The sequence below is a fragment of the Rhagoletis pomonella genome, unplaced genomic scaffold (assembly GCF_013731165.1).
Source record: "Rhagoletis pomonella isolate Grant_MI unplaced genomic scaffold, Rhpom_1.0 Rhpom_scaffold_00009, whole genome shotgun sequence".
Taxonomy (NCBI): domain Eukaryota; kingdom Metazoa; phylum Arthropoda; class Insecta; order Diptera; family Tephritidae; genus Rhagoletis; species Rhagoletis pomonella.
Window position 1 is genome coordinate 25,872,440 of NW_023458563.1, and position 15,462 is coordinate 25,887,901.

At 37.8% G+C, this 15,462-nt stretch overlaps 1 protein-coding gene across 6 annotated transcripts in view; it reads left to right on the forward strand.

Annotated features, from left to right (window-relative positions):
• Positions 1-15,462, forward strand: part of LOC118745662 (tau-tubulin kinase homolog Asator-like) — a 570,828-nt gene that overhangs the window by 427,553 nt on the left and 127,813 nt on the right. For 5 of the 6 annotated variants that reach the window (XM_036479218.1, XM_036479220.1, XM_036479222.1 and 2 more), the window contains one exon: positions 9,136-9,846. The exons of the other annotated variant lie outside the window; for it this stretch is intronic. In XM_036479218.1, the coding sequence (XP_036335111.1) occupies positions 9,136-9,846 (711 nt within the window). The remainder of the gene's footprint in view (positions 1-9,135; positions 9,847-15,462) is intronic. 6 annotated transcript variants of the gene reach the window in all.

Genomic DNA, 15,462 nt, shown 5'->3' on the forward strand with positions numbered 1-15,462 from the left:
AAAAAAATGTGGCTTTATTTCCAATATGGCTTTATAGCGTATGGCCTTATTGCACCCCACCGTCGATTTAGGTCAGAAAATACGATTTTGTTGATTTATGAGTGTTTGAGTGTTACGGATTCAGTGAGTGATCCCACGCCCAAATTCTCAAAACGCTTATATTTGATTGTCGTTTGAAATATCTGTGAATTTATTTTAATTGTTCAATAAATGATAATTACATTTATTTTATATAGTACTTACTTTAGTACAAAAAGGGATCAATCCTGATTTAAATTTTAAATTTATGTGTGCACACGTGTAAAAAAAGAGATCAAAAGGCAGAATGTCAAAACCATCACGGAAACGTCCCCCATAAAGTCCTTTCGATTCACTAGGGTGTTGCCGTATCTTTTCTAACACTCCCCCCTGGTATATCCTTCGGATATACCCCGTTCTCCGGTATACTTACGGAAAGTACGGCAAGTATCGTGGCCGGTCGCTCGTATATACCAGCGCTAGTCTTCACCAAAGCGCTCCTCATCTGTTGGTCAGAGCCTACTCTAACAGAGATCACCCGCCCTTTCGGCCAGCAGCTTCTCGGACCGTTCGGGTCCACTAGGTAGACAACGTCCCATTCTTCAATTGGCTTTACCTTTTCGAACCACTTTGCTCGCCGAGTTATTACGGGCAGATAATCGCGCACCAAACGTCTCCAGAATGCATCCGCCAGTTGCTGAGCACATCTCCAACCCCTTCGCATTTGAACTGCTTCATCAACAAACTCTATCAAGGGCTTCATTCCGCTGGAGCTGCCAATCAAGAAGTGATTTGGTGTGAGAGCCTCGTCTTCATAGTGATCCAGCGGTATGTAAGTGAGTGGGCGGGAGTTGACGATGGATTCGACTTCCATTAAGGCACTCGCAATATCTCGTCAGACGGTCGTTGCGATTGTAGTATCTTCGAAAGGACGTCTTTTTCCGACCGGACTAGCCTTTCCCAGGCACCACCCATGTGTGGCGATGCCGGTGGTATGAACATCCACTTCATTGAAGAGCTCGTAAAGGCGCGTACAAGCTTGTCCTTGTCCATTTCGTTAAAGGAAGCACTGAGTTCTCGCTGTGTGGCCTTGAAATTGGTGGCGTTATCACTCCAAAATTCACGAGGGACGCTGCGTCTGGCCACAAAATTCCGAATGACCAGGATACACGAATCGGCAGATAATGAGTACGCTATCTCCAAGTGAACCGCTCTCGTTGTCAGGCAAGTAAAGAGCACGCCGTATCTCTTCTCCGTGCTCTTGCGTACGGACACTAACAATGGTCCAAAGTAGTCGACCCCCACGTATGAAAACGGCCGGAAAAAGGGAGCAACTCGGTCCGCGGGCAGATTGCCCATCTTTGGTGATCGTGGGGACGCATTGGGGAGTCGACAGGTCTGGCACTCATGGCGAACGCTTTTGACCACGGCGCGTAGTCGGGAAATCCAGAACTTCTGGCGTATCTCGTTCACAACAGTCTCCGAGTTCCCGTGGCAATATCTGATATAGTACTCTAAAACCAGCAGTCGAGTTATGTTGTGGCATCTTGGCAATATAACTTGGTCCTGGTATCCGGGAAAATTGAATCTGCCACCGAGCCGTAGCAATGACCCCTCATCCAGGTATGGTGAAAGCTTGTAGATAGAACTTGACCGGTTTAATGGTTTCCCGTTCGCGAATGGGCCGAATTGGGCTTCTCTCCAAAGTAATTTTTCGGCACTATCAAGATCTTCTTGTTCCACCCGGAGACAGGGTGTTCGTATACCTTTGCTGTATATCTTCCACCTACGGAAACTCAGTACGACAGTTGCAATTGTTCGCAGGAGACGAGTCCACTGCGAAAAGCGTTCATACACTACCAAGGTCTTTCGCTCTGGCTGCCCCGTACCATGATAACCCACGAACTTGGCCCTCAGTTAATCTCTAGTTGGTTCGAGGCCTCCAGCGTCGATAGGCCAAAATTTAGGATAAAGAAATAGGAACTGTGGTCCATTAAACCATCGGTTTTGACTCGACATGTTAGGTGTGGTTTGCCACTTCGTGGAGTCGTCTGCAACGTTTTCCGCTGAAAGAACCCATCTCCAGTCTGACATCTCCGTTAGTTCCAAGATTTCGCTCACCCTAAACGCCACGAATGGTGAGTAGCGACGGTGGTCAGCGCGAATCCACGCCAGCACATTGCGGGAGTCGGTCCAATACGTTTGTCGTCGAATGTTTAGCGTATGCAAAGTGCATGCCCCTGCAGCCAGTCTAACTCCTAGGACAGCAGCCTGCAGCTCGAGCCGTGGAACTGAGAGCATCTTCAACGGTGCTACTTTCACTTTACTTCCAAGCAGCCTGCAATTGATGACACTTCCAATGGAATGACGTAGGTAGCATGTGGCCGCGTAGGCATTTTCGCTGGCGTCAACAAATACGTGCATTTCCAGCTCGGACTAGTGGCTCAGATCTTTGAAATAGCATCGTGGTATCCTTACGGCCTCTACCTCAGGAAGTAGGCTAACCCATCTCTGCCTGTCGGAGTTATAGTCATCGCGAATGTTGTCGTCCTAGCCACAACCTGAGCGCCAAATCTTCTGGAATAATATTTTGGCGTATACGATGTAAAAACTAAGAAGCCCTAACGGATCGAATATACTCATGATAATACTCAATACTTCTCTCTTGGTAGGGAAATGGTGATTGCGCAGAAGAGCTCCATGCTTGTGATGCGGAGACACACGAAATATAAAACAGTCCTCTCTGGTGAGCCACCAAAGGCCCAGAACGTTCTCAGCTGGTATCTCTGGATCGGGACTCAAGCTCATTTCGGGGTTACTGGAACCAACGTGCAGTGCTTGCAGGACCGCCTCGGAGTTCGACCGCCAGTTTCTGATATGGAAACCACCTTCTCCATGAATGAACTTGGCATCTCTGGCAAGTTTCACCTACTGTGTCCACGCTATCAAGCATATCGTCAACATAGTGGTTGTCGACGATTCACTCGACGGCTCTCGGAAAGCGCTTCCGGAACTCCTCTGCATTCAGATTTTGTATGTACTGAGCACTGCTAGGTGAGCAGGTGGCTCCGAACGTCATGACGGTCATCGTGAGAACTGACGGTTCAAACCACACAAAACGCTGATAGTTTTGCTCCTCACGTGTGATGCGGACCTGGTGGAACATTTCTTCTATATCTCCACTCAATGCTATTGCTCGTTGTCAGTCGATGCGAAGCTTTTGTGGTTTGTTCGGATTACGTAGTAGGCATATGTGCAGGTACCAACACCCCTTTTCTAACAGCGACTCGTATGGCAGTTCCCTAGCATATCCTTTAGCCACATAATCTGCGATTTTGGATGACAAAATCTCGGCGAGTTCTGGATCACGCGTAAGCTTTCTCTGGAGACACTGCGCTCTTCGCAAGGCCAACCGTAGACTGTCGGGAAGCCTGTGGTTTGGATATTTCCAGATTAATCCGGTTTCAAAGCGACCATCAACACGCCGGGTAGTAGACTTGAGTTGCTCAACTGCGTGCTTGTCTTCCTTGGATATCAGATCGCCAGCCTTTCCAACGACTTCCAGATTATCCAAAAGAACGTACTCCTTAATGGTTTGTAGTAACTCGGCGTTTGCTGCGGTATCACAATCGCAAACGTGAAATGCATGCTAGCCGGAGTTTCGTCGTTGCGTTGCCAGGACACCCTTTAGTGTCCACCCCAGGCGTGTCTTTTCTGCTACCGTTTCATTGTCAGACCCTTCACGTGATCGAAGACTTAGGCCCAGGCGACTGTTCAGACCTATTAATAGCTTCGGCACGGCGCACTATAGGCAAATCACGAGTTTTTTTCTCAAAATCGTAGATCTTCGGTTAGAAACGAGATAATGGAATGAAAATTTTTTTATCGTGAAGATAAATGACCATATAATATACGATAACTATTGAGAAGTTACAACAATAATAACTTAACCCTCTAGTGCCGTTCAAAATGTCACTTTTTGTGAACTTTTCTGTGAACTTTTTTTTTGTCCGCGGCGTCGACGTAGGAGGACAACGGAAGGCCTCGCAGGTGTGCGTACTTGATTTGAAGCTTACTGGCATCGATAGACTGCATTGGAAGCTCAAGTCTTTTTACTGTATGCACGTTCGTTAAAGTGAAACGACTTTTATCGTTGAACCCAGATATATCCAACTCGAGAACCTGGGAGTCATCCTCATAACGGTGGGTGTTCGCCGTCCACCTCAGGCACAAAGGCTGTGCTGTGCCCGAAAGTCTCAATTGGTTTTGTAGTTCGGCGTCCATCAACGTAACTGACGAACCGTCATCGAAGAATGCGTATGTTTTAATCTTTACGCTCTTACCGTAAAGTATTACCGGTAGAAAACGAAATAAAATTGATTCCGTGTCGCAGCTATGAGTGTTTAGCGTGGAGTTAACCAATGGTGAACTAACTGGATTGTTCCGGTGTTTGGGCAGTAAGGGATGGTGTAGGGAAACGCAACCGTCTATCCCACATGCGGCATCGGAGGGGCATTGAAGACGAAGGTGTAACTTTAAGCAGCGACGGCACAAATTACTTAGGCGCACTAAGTTCCACCTCTCCGCTCTATCCGCAGCCCTAAATTTGTTGCAATTTTCCGTAGTACTACACTTTCCATGACATATGACGCACGAGCTGTGTTTCCCAGTTCTGACATCGCCAGCGTGAGCATTTAAGTATTCTCGTTTGGTGGATGGCTTTGTAGACACGGATGGCACCAGTACACTATTTGCTCCTTGGGCGAGTTGAAATAGCCAGTCCGAGAGGTTCTCGAGATTGCAGGAGGATAGCTGCAACTTGTGCATACCCCAAAATATGGCAAGAAGTCCGGGCAACTTGTTCACTAGCTCTTGCTCCAGCTCGGAGTTGTTGAGATGGCACAGCATATTCGAAGCCTTCATTGTTGCGCAAACATTTTGTACCTCTAAGGCTAAGTCGACTAAAGCCTCAAGACGGTTCTCCTTTATGACTGGTATTTCCCGGATTTGTGTCACGAGTACAGCGATAATAATCTCGGGGTGCCCAAACTTCACTCTTATCGTGTCGATTATTTACGATACGCATGAAGTGTGTAAGAGTAAGTTCCTGACCGCATCTCGAGCGGCTCCCTCTAGAGCGTGTATGGTCATGTGCTCCACCATTACCTTGTGCAATTGGGTTTTAGCAGGGCGATCGCACGTGCCCTCTTGGCCTTTCTCCAGCGCTGCCACAGTGTTGCGCGACGGAGTGCAGCACTCCGCACAGCGGCAGTCCACGTTCTCGATCGAAGCTGTTACGTCAACGCATCGAAAATGGTACCATGTGTCGCACTCGCCACAGCAAACCATCTGTGAATCATCAGCTTTGCTGCAGATCTTACAGCTATAACCTTCGGTAGTCTTAGCCTTTAGCATTTTGCGAATTAATGCGAGCATAGTAAAATATTTCAAAATTGTTACGGATTCAGTGAGTGATCCCACTCCCAAATTCTCTAAACGCTTATATTTGATTGTCGTTTGAAATATCTGAGAATTTATTTTAATTGTTCAATAAATGATAATTCCCTTTATTTTATATAGTACTTTAGTACAAAAGGGATTAATCCTGATTTAAATTTTACATTTATGTGTGCACACGTGTAAAAAAAGGCATCAAAAGGCAGAATGTCAAAACCATCACGGAAACGTCCCCCATAAATTCCTTTCGATTCGCTAGGGTGTTGCCGTATCTTTTCTAACAATGAGTTTTTGAATGACTATTTTTGATTCGGTTTCAAAGATCGAATATGATCTGAGAAGAGGATATTTAGGCCTTTAAAATGGTATATAATAATCTATTATCAGACTTGGATTGTTGGCATTTTTCATCGGGAAAACTATAAAAAAAAAATATTTTTGCTTAATTTTTTTTTTTTATTTGACATCACCCATTTTCACAGTTTCAAAATGTGTAGTACTATCTAGAATTCAACCTATTTTCAAATAAAACTCTTTTATTGCAATCGCATAAAAATTGTCGAAGTTAGGCAATTTTTCTTAAATACGGCCTAGAATTTATATTGTTTATGAACCGGACTTTCAGAATTTTTGAGCAGTGTGGCTAAGGACTTCATCAATATTTATTAAAATATTTTTTTTTTCTTCGGAGATATTATCTGTCAAAGTTCGCATTTTTTCGTGATTCTGACTAATCATGTACTTCTTCAAATCGATATATCTCTACCTTCAACGAAAGAATTCTCCAATATCAAATGTTTGAAGTTTACTATCAAATAACTTAACCATGGTGATGGTGCATTGCTTGACAATTGGATCCATTCTGCAAGCATTTTTGGAAAAGCATTTTAAGAAGGTTAGCAAGTTACCTGCCCAATTTTTAAAAAATATAGGAGAAATTCCCTCAATATGTGTTTTCCCAATTGATTTTAAATTCGACTTTGCGAAAAAACTATCATCGAACTTCATTATTCTAAAATTTGCACACCTTCTGATAATTCTTTTCCAAAATTCTGATACAAAAGTTTAATATGTTTATGAAAAGTTGTTCATTTGCTGTATTTTTATAAATTTTGTCGAAGGTTGAAAACATTGATTTGTATGTTTTTTGTTGCAGAATTAACTTTATTCTTATACTCATAAAAAGATAATTGAAATCATAAAAGGAAATTGTCAAAACTTTACTAAATTTTTCCTATATACAGGGTATTTCAAAAATCACCAATATTGCATGCGTATAAACAAAACCACATTTGTAGGTTAAAAATCATTTTGTGGTTTTCCTATGGAAGGTGCAAACTTTCACTTACTTCTGGTTTCAGCACAATCGGAGACACAAACCTTCTTTTTGTATCACTGTATTATGAATCTTTGATTTATCGTTAAGGTATGCGTACACGGCAGAGAAATCTCTGGGGTTTTACTGAAATAAAAATCTCCTCTCTCAATTAAGTTTACATGGTAGAGCAACTCTAGGAGATATTCACTCTAGCTAGAGTCAAAATAGAGAAATCTCAACTTTTCTCTACCTCGTACTCTACAAGCTGTGTACACGGTAGACAATAGTTACCTCTCGCCTAGAGTTAATTTTCTATCTCGAATTGTTGTCAACGCTTGTTGTATGTATATACATATCGACTGCTGAATGGAAGATCGACCTATCTCGGCAGCCAGTTCGAAAACGCCCTATCTCAAAAAACTTTTCAAGAACGCCCTATTTCAGAATTCGTTTCAAAAACGCCCTATCCCAGATGCCGATGCAAAAACGCCCTATTTCAGCACATTTTTAATAGATTTTGAAGTGAGATAGGGCGTTCTTCAACCAAATTTTGAGATAGGATGTTTTTCAATAAAATTCTGAAATAGGGCGTTGTTGAAAAGTTTTTTGAGATAGGGCGTTTTCGAACTGGCTGCTAAGATAGGTCGATCTTCCACTCAGCAGTCGATGTGTATTTATATGAAAGCCACGATATAGAAAATATAGTTGAGCCATCAGCGGAGCGCTAACCCTTCGTCGATTTGACAGCATTAACCTATTTGATGTCGTCATAAAATACATTTTCGCAATATGGACAAGAATTAAATTTTCAAATTGTACTTATTTGCCGAAAAAATTTTACCTCAAAGTAGCAAATGTACCTAAAAATTAAACATGGAAACCTCTCTCTTCGTTACTATGTGTGCTTTTGGACTCACATTAAACAATCTTTAATATTTAAAATTCCCTTGAAAGGAGTTTCTCCGAGCAGTTCCAGCCAAACTACTATGTATATGGGGCGTTGCATATCAAAATGGACGGGGTTCACACTTCAAGTTTCTACTTTGTTTAAAATTTGTATGGTTGACGCATAAACATAAATAATAAATAAATATGAAATTTGAGCTTGATTAATACATTTTCAAAACTTAACAGCATAAAAAACAAAAACAAATCGATTTAATATCCCGAGAACGAGGCGCGGAAAAAGAATATTATACTAAAATTTAATGGGCTACAAAACTACATAGTCAAAAAAATTCTTAAATAAATTTAAAAAAATTTTACATTTGTACTCATTTTACTCAACTTCGGTGTAAAAAAAATTCATAACTCAAATTATTGTAGAGTGCACCCCATAATACTATACTTAAATATTGCACAATACTCAGAGCTACATTGTGATTTTTTTTATTTTTTTTGAGATGGCATATTTTCAAACTCTAATTTTATTTTATCAAAAAATGTGGATGTGAAGAGTTTTAAAAATATTTCTTTTCATAGAGAATTTTGATGTGTGTATGTGGGATTTTTTTCAAATTTTTCCTCGCCCCCTTCTCGAGATATTTGGAAAACTATTAAATCGATTTGTTTTTGTTTTTGTGCTATAAAGTTTTTAAAAATGTATTAATCAAGCTCAAATTTCATATTTATTTATTATTTATGTTTATGCATCAACAAATCAAACACATAAAGTGTGAACCCCATCCGTTTTGGTATGGAACGCCCCATATATAGGTATTCACAAAGTTTATCAAGTGGCCTGGCACTCTGACAAAACAGCAGATAACTCAAGCAACGACTGTTACCAGGCTATTGGAAAGGCCATTGAAATGCCAATGAGAATAAGAGAATGATTCCCGATACATTATTTGGCTATGTTCTAAATGTACCTAAAATGGTGTGCTTGTATCGAATATACGATTTAATTCCGTAGCCATTTAAAAATTTAACAATCTGTAATGAAATTCTTGGTCAAGACTTTACCATACGTCTCCGTAGAGCAAAAAGTCTATTTAGCTTGCTAAATAGAGCGTATAGTTGACGGAGAGTTTTTGATCTAGCTGCGTTGGACTGTGTACACGGCGAAAAAGTCTCGCTAAATAACTCTCACGTAGACTTTGGAGGTGAGTCTATCGTAGAGCTCTATTGAGTGTTTATGCGTGTCTTGCGTGATTTTTGTCTAAATCTCGCATTTTTTCTCTACCGTGTACACTTAGCTTTACGTCCAATGAGTTTTTCCTAGTATGATGTTCAAAAGATATGTAAGTTTAAGTACACAACACTTTAGATTTATTTTTAGTTAGTAAACCGGTGGTATTTCCCTCCTAATTTTAAAACTTTTTTTTTTCATTTCTGTTAAGAAAATTCACACGCTGAGGAGTCTTTATATTATGATGCACTGGCTGCAGCAGTTACTCTTGTAAAAGACAATGCAGTTGTTAATACTGTAGGCACTCAACTTGCAAACGATGGAGATGTATGTTCTAATGAAAAAGAGGCGGCATTACAGCTAACAAACAAAATCATTCAGTGTGGCGTAAAAACTACACCAATAAGCCAACCATTAATGTCAGAAGAAAAATTCAATCGCAATGATTGCGACGGCACTGTTGTGGAAAAGGAAGAGGAGCTTAGCGTCCTTAATGTGAGAAAAAACGATGAAGTCATCAAAGATAACAGCGCACCTGAAAGAATTGGGTTCGCTTTGGTAAATCCAACTATAGCGCCTACTAATATTGAGACAAGCGGCTGGAGTCGGTCTGGTTTCGATGGCGATTTTGCGGCTAGTTCTAAGAACAATGTGGCCCCGGGTTTTGTTGGTGTAATAGCAAGTAAAATACCAATACTGAATTCACGTCAATCGAAATGCGCTTCTTGGTCTGGTTCGGATATGACGTCACCATTGCCCATGATGGCCGAGGCCTCTTACCCAGCGGCAACAGCAACAAATCATCAAACGCAAACTACAAGTAATAAAAAAAACTTTTGCAGCAATACCACAAAAAAATCAGCTGATGATGATAGTGGTGTTAATATATTTCAAAACCCAGATATGACGGACTTAACACCAGGTTTGTTTTCTAACACCATTTAGCATTAATAATATTAGCCCCCTCAAGCGTCCTTAATATTCACACTCAACAGGATTTGCCGCGCTTCAAAATTAATTATTTATACTTCATTTGATATCACAAAACTTATCTAAGACGGGCGATATTCGTGTGTTCGTCGATAATTAAAATCTGCTCCAACAGGCGCGGTAAGGTAAGGTTAGGTTTACGTGGTTGCCCCAAGTAGGGACAAACGTGGGCGTTTTTGAAACGAATTCTGAAATAGGGTGTTCTTGAAAAGTTTTTTGAGATAGAGCGTTTTCGAACTGACTGCCGAGATAGGTCGATCTTGCACTCAGCCATCGATATGTGCCGTCCGATTCTGTGCACTTGATAAATACAATTTTTTTGTAATTTGTAAATTTTTTATTATTTATCAAGAATTGGAATTCTGGCACAGAAATCAAAAACCTCTTTTCTTGATAAATGATCAATATTGAAAATGCTATTGACAACCGTTTAGAAATTGAAATTTCATTTGAAAATTATAAATTTTGTATATTAAAAAATTTGCTTCTATCATTTAAATACTGCACGTGCCGGCATTTGAACCTGCGACACACAGAATTTATAGCCGACATCTCTACCTACTCGGCTAAGGCAGTCAAAAGCTTTTTTGCTTTTAAATTCATATTTTTCATATGTGACAATGAAATCAGTTCCACTCATGTGAAAATCAGTCACCCTCATGTGGAAATCGTAGAGCTTTTTATTTTATAAATAGGTTTATTCGCGTACACAAAAATCCAGCAAAGTAGGGGAAATTGAGAGACCAAATTGACATTTAATTCTGATGAAAAGCTGCTGGTTTCTGCTGGAAAAATTTTGCCAGCAAGAAAAACAGCTGATCAAAGTCATCCGTTTTCAATTTGTGAAAATATGAAAATTTATTTTGGATTTAGATTTATTATTATGATTTTTAAGTTTGAAATAACTTATTAGAATTGCAAATGTATCGGAAGAAAGGAAATACTCATTTACTCACGTTTGATTAGCAAATTGCTTTAGGAAAACATTTAATTTATATTCTTTTCATGTTTTCTGTTTTATGCTTTTGTATGTAAATAAAATTTCGATCAGCTGTACTAAAAACTTGCAAGTTTTTGCTAGTTTTGCTAACATTTCTCTCTTTACGAGAGAACAGATAAAAATTCATTAGAATTTTGATGGTGAGACACAACAAACACATTTAGTTGACGTAATGAAACTCTTTTCTCGGTGTATTTTATGACACTCTTGGGTACATTAAAAGCTTTAGCACTAGAAAACTAATTAGATACGATACTAATTAAATACGAGGCTCCACAAGATCAGGTGTTAAAAAATAAAAAAATTGAATATTTTAGGCAAAAAATATTTTTTTTCTTCATACATTTATTTTTACCGGCAAAACTGTTGATTATATAGAAAAACGTTATATGAACAGATTAAAGGAATTGTAATTTCTAATTTTTTTAAATTTGTTTGAGCAAAATCGGACTAGTGGTTCTCGAGTTATGTCAAAAAAAAAAGACCACCAAAGGTGACAATTTTCCCTACACGATAGTTACTAACTTCAAATCGATATATCTCGATTCCTAGACGTGACCCAGCGAAACGCCGGGACACGTATAACTTCTTTTTTACCGATATAACTTTCCCCGGTAGTTTGAACCCTTCCCGATCACTGACCCCTACCATTTGTCTCACAGTGTTATCTATTAAAGGATAACTGTATATATAATATAATATATACTAGGGTGCCCATCGAAAATGATTTTTTTTGGAAATTTCAAGAGGGTACCCCCTAATTTTATTCGTTTTTCTGAGAAATATTATTGGCTATTTTTATAGATTTTTTAAAGGCCGCGACCTGCCGATTTAGTTCAGAAAATACGATTTTGTAGATTTATGAGTTTTTGAATGACTATTTCAAAGATCGAATATGACCTGAGAAGAGGATATATAGGCCTTTAAAATGGTTTGTAATAATCTATTGTCGGACTTGGCTTGTTGAGATTTTTTTTAACGGATAAAATATAAAGAAAAACAATTTCCTCTTAATCTCTTAAATTTTGACCATCGATAATTTCCACAATTTAAAAATGTGTAGTACTATCTAAAATTAAATCTATTTTTAAATAAACTGATAGCTCATTTATTGCAATCGCATAAAAATTGTCGAAGTTAAGCGACTTTTCTTGAAATTATATTTTTTTTTACCGGAATTTCAGATTCTTTGAGCAGGCTAAGGAATTCATTAACATTTATTCAAAATTGATATATACAATCGCTCTTTAGCAAAGGAGTGGTTTTTCGGTAAATTTTGCGAAAATAGGGGTGGCAACGCCCACTTAAATCATATATGTATATCTCAAAAACTACTTTACCGATCTTAACCAATATATATGATATACACATTGTGCTTACGCTCTTAAGCGTCATATTGAAAATTTTTGAAATCGGTTAAAAACAATGGGCTCCACCAACGTAACGGTAATTTCAAAAACTTAAAGCTAGCAATATTTTAGGCGAAATAATTAAGAGAAATATGGTTTCTTTATTTTACCCGATAAAAAATCCCAATAAGCCAAGTCCGAAAATCGATTATTATATACTATTCGATCTTTGAAACCGAATCAAAAATAGTCATTCAAAAACTCATAAATCTACAAAATCGTATTTTCTGACCTAAATCGACCTCTAAATAACATTTAAAAAATCATAAAAACAAATGAAATTAGGGGGTAGGGTTTTTGAAATTAAAAAAAAAAAAAAACAATTTCGATGGACAGCCTAATACATACATATATATATTTTTAATATATCCTATAAATCCTGAAATATTATATAATCATTTGTTTAAACTAATCAGTAATAATTTGTTTCCATTTAATTCAGTATCGACAATCCGATATTTCAAAAGCTAGGTAGAAAAAATTATTCATGGATATTTTTGGGATATTTTAGGACGCTGATTTCCAATATACCAGGGGTGGGCAAGGCCGAGGCCGAAGAGAGCCACATGTAAGTTCTAAATGCTACAAAGTGCCACAAAAAAAACAACAAAAGCAAAAATTTTGTTTTTAAATAAAATTATTATTGGAAATGAAAAACATTATTATTATTTTATTTGATTATTATTCTAATGTACGTAAGATAGATACTAAAGAAAATTGAAAAGAGCACCTTGGCCAAATTTTCAAAATCTGGTTTTACGTCAGTTAAAGTTATTCGTAACAGTTCTGTTAAATGTTGGTTAGTCAATAGGTACGTTAGTTTAAAATCTCCAGTAAAAAATGTCCGACAGCAAAATTCCGGCGAAATGTCATCTGCTCTCTCACAAAAGAAAAATATTCAAAATAGTACGCGAACAGCTGATAGAAATTTTGTTTGTTTCCGAAGTCTTATCCTAACACTAACGAATTACTTACTTACAAGTTTAATTATTCGCATTTTACTATTTTATCTTCCAAACCATTAAATTCAATTTATAGATTTGCGTAAATTCCAACCAGCTGTTTTCGATCAGATGTTTTCTTGTTGGCAAATTTCTGTTGGCTAAAATTTTTCCAGCAGAAACTAGCAGCTTTCCCTCAAAATGAAATGTCATTTTGCTCTCTCAATTTCCCCTACTTTGGGAGTTTTTGCGTACGCGAACACAAAAAGCCGATAGTTCTTATAACTTTCAATAATTATCAGGTACGCGAATGCAAAATTGTGAACGGTATTTTGACTTTACGAAATTTACGCTACGCGCACACTGCAGCCGGCATCGGCCGAATTGTGCTCGGCCGATATCGGCTATATGCGGGCGATATGAATAAACCAGGGACCGTAAATAACAGTTACTGTTTTTCAATAGCTAAACTTGGCCAGATATTTTTAAGTCGAAAATAAAAGTCCTTTCCTAATAATAAACAAACCGCTTATCCAAATTAAACAAGTTTGGTATCAACTGAAAGAGGACTAAAATAGCTTTAAAACTGAAATATTTAAACCAGGAAAGCCAGCTATTGAAAAAATTTAAATAAAAAATGTTTTTTAGTTACCATAGAACAAACCTTGGGTCAGGTAAATGCATTTCTTTTGTATTTAAATTATAAAAAATAAAAACATAAATAGAAGTGGTAGCCTTCGATCGTCATTTATGTTTAAAAGCTATTTAAGTCCTCTTTCATTTGGTACCAAATTTGTTTAATTTGGATAAGCGGTTTGTTTACTATCCGGAAAGACTTTTATTTCGAACTTAAAAAATATCTGGCCAAATTTGACTGTTGGAAAAAAATAAGTGCTATTTACGGTCTCTGAAATAAACACTTGTGATTATATGAGCGGTCTCACTTATTAACCCATAACCGAACCGAAATCGGCCTTTGACGTCCGTCAGTGACGATAAATTCAAACATGTTTGTTTTTCTCGTCCGATGTCAGGTGAAAAGTACTAAAATGGACTGCGAAAAATTAACTTATTGGCTGCAAAACAAAAAAATTACATATAAATTCACATGTTTAGAGTAAGTCTATTCAAATTTATCAAAATATTTCACTGCTTACAAAATTGAAATGAAAGCTAGATTTGTGCGTACAAATACGGGCGGCAAATAATCTGGTTAAGTGTGCGCATCAGTTCGGACGGTCAAATGGTTCGGCCGAAATCGGTCAGTCTATCGGATGCAATGTGCGCCTAGCGTTATACGTTGTACTAAAAATTTAAAATATACGGCACGCAGCTGTTTTTAACACCGGATATTCTAAATCTGGTACTTGTTGCCGGAATTCAAGCAATGGCAAAGCTTTCTGTTGCATTTTCAGTGCCTTATCTTCTTTTAATTCAAAAAACTCCAACTCCATTTAAATAATTTCAAATCGGCAAATATTTTTTCAAAATCTGCTTTTAAGTCATGTACAATATTTTTTCTAGCCATGGAAAATGATGAAATATTATTTTTTTGAGATCATGAATAAAAAGACGTAGTTTAGTTTCAAAACATAAAATAGTTTGCGACAAATCAAAAACATTTTTATTCTCCCCTTGTAGAGACAAATTCAAGTTTTGCAAATGTTGCATCATATCGATAAAGAACATTAAGTCAGAAAGCCAATTTCCATTCTCCAATTGCGGGTAATGTTCCGATCTCAATTTGCGTATGTGTATATAAAATGAATTAAATAAAAAAATCACAATGGAAAAAAATGTCCAGCAAAGAAAAAAAATGTGTATTAGTAAAAGGAATCAAAATGTTCTAATCAAAGAGAAAGTAAAAAGAGCCGCACTTTGCTAAGCAAAGAAGCGAATTTGACTGAAAGAGCCGCGATTGCCCACCGTTGCAATATACGAGTACTATTCCTTTTTTTCAGACTAGTCATTGTTTTATAATTATTGCGAATTTTACGAAATTTTCGGTTGCCCTAAAATTCGCTATATTTCGAAAGATTTATTTGTGAAAACAAATATGGTAGCTTTGAGCTCGCACAAATGGGAAAAACACAGTGTGATATGTGTGAATGACAAAGACAATTTTTAGTTTTAGAAATGCAATAGAATATAAATTATTTATTCCAATTAAAACTTGCGTGTATGATTTTACAAATTAT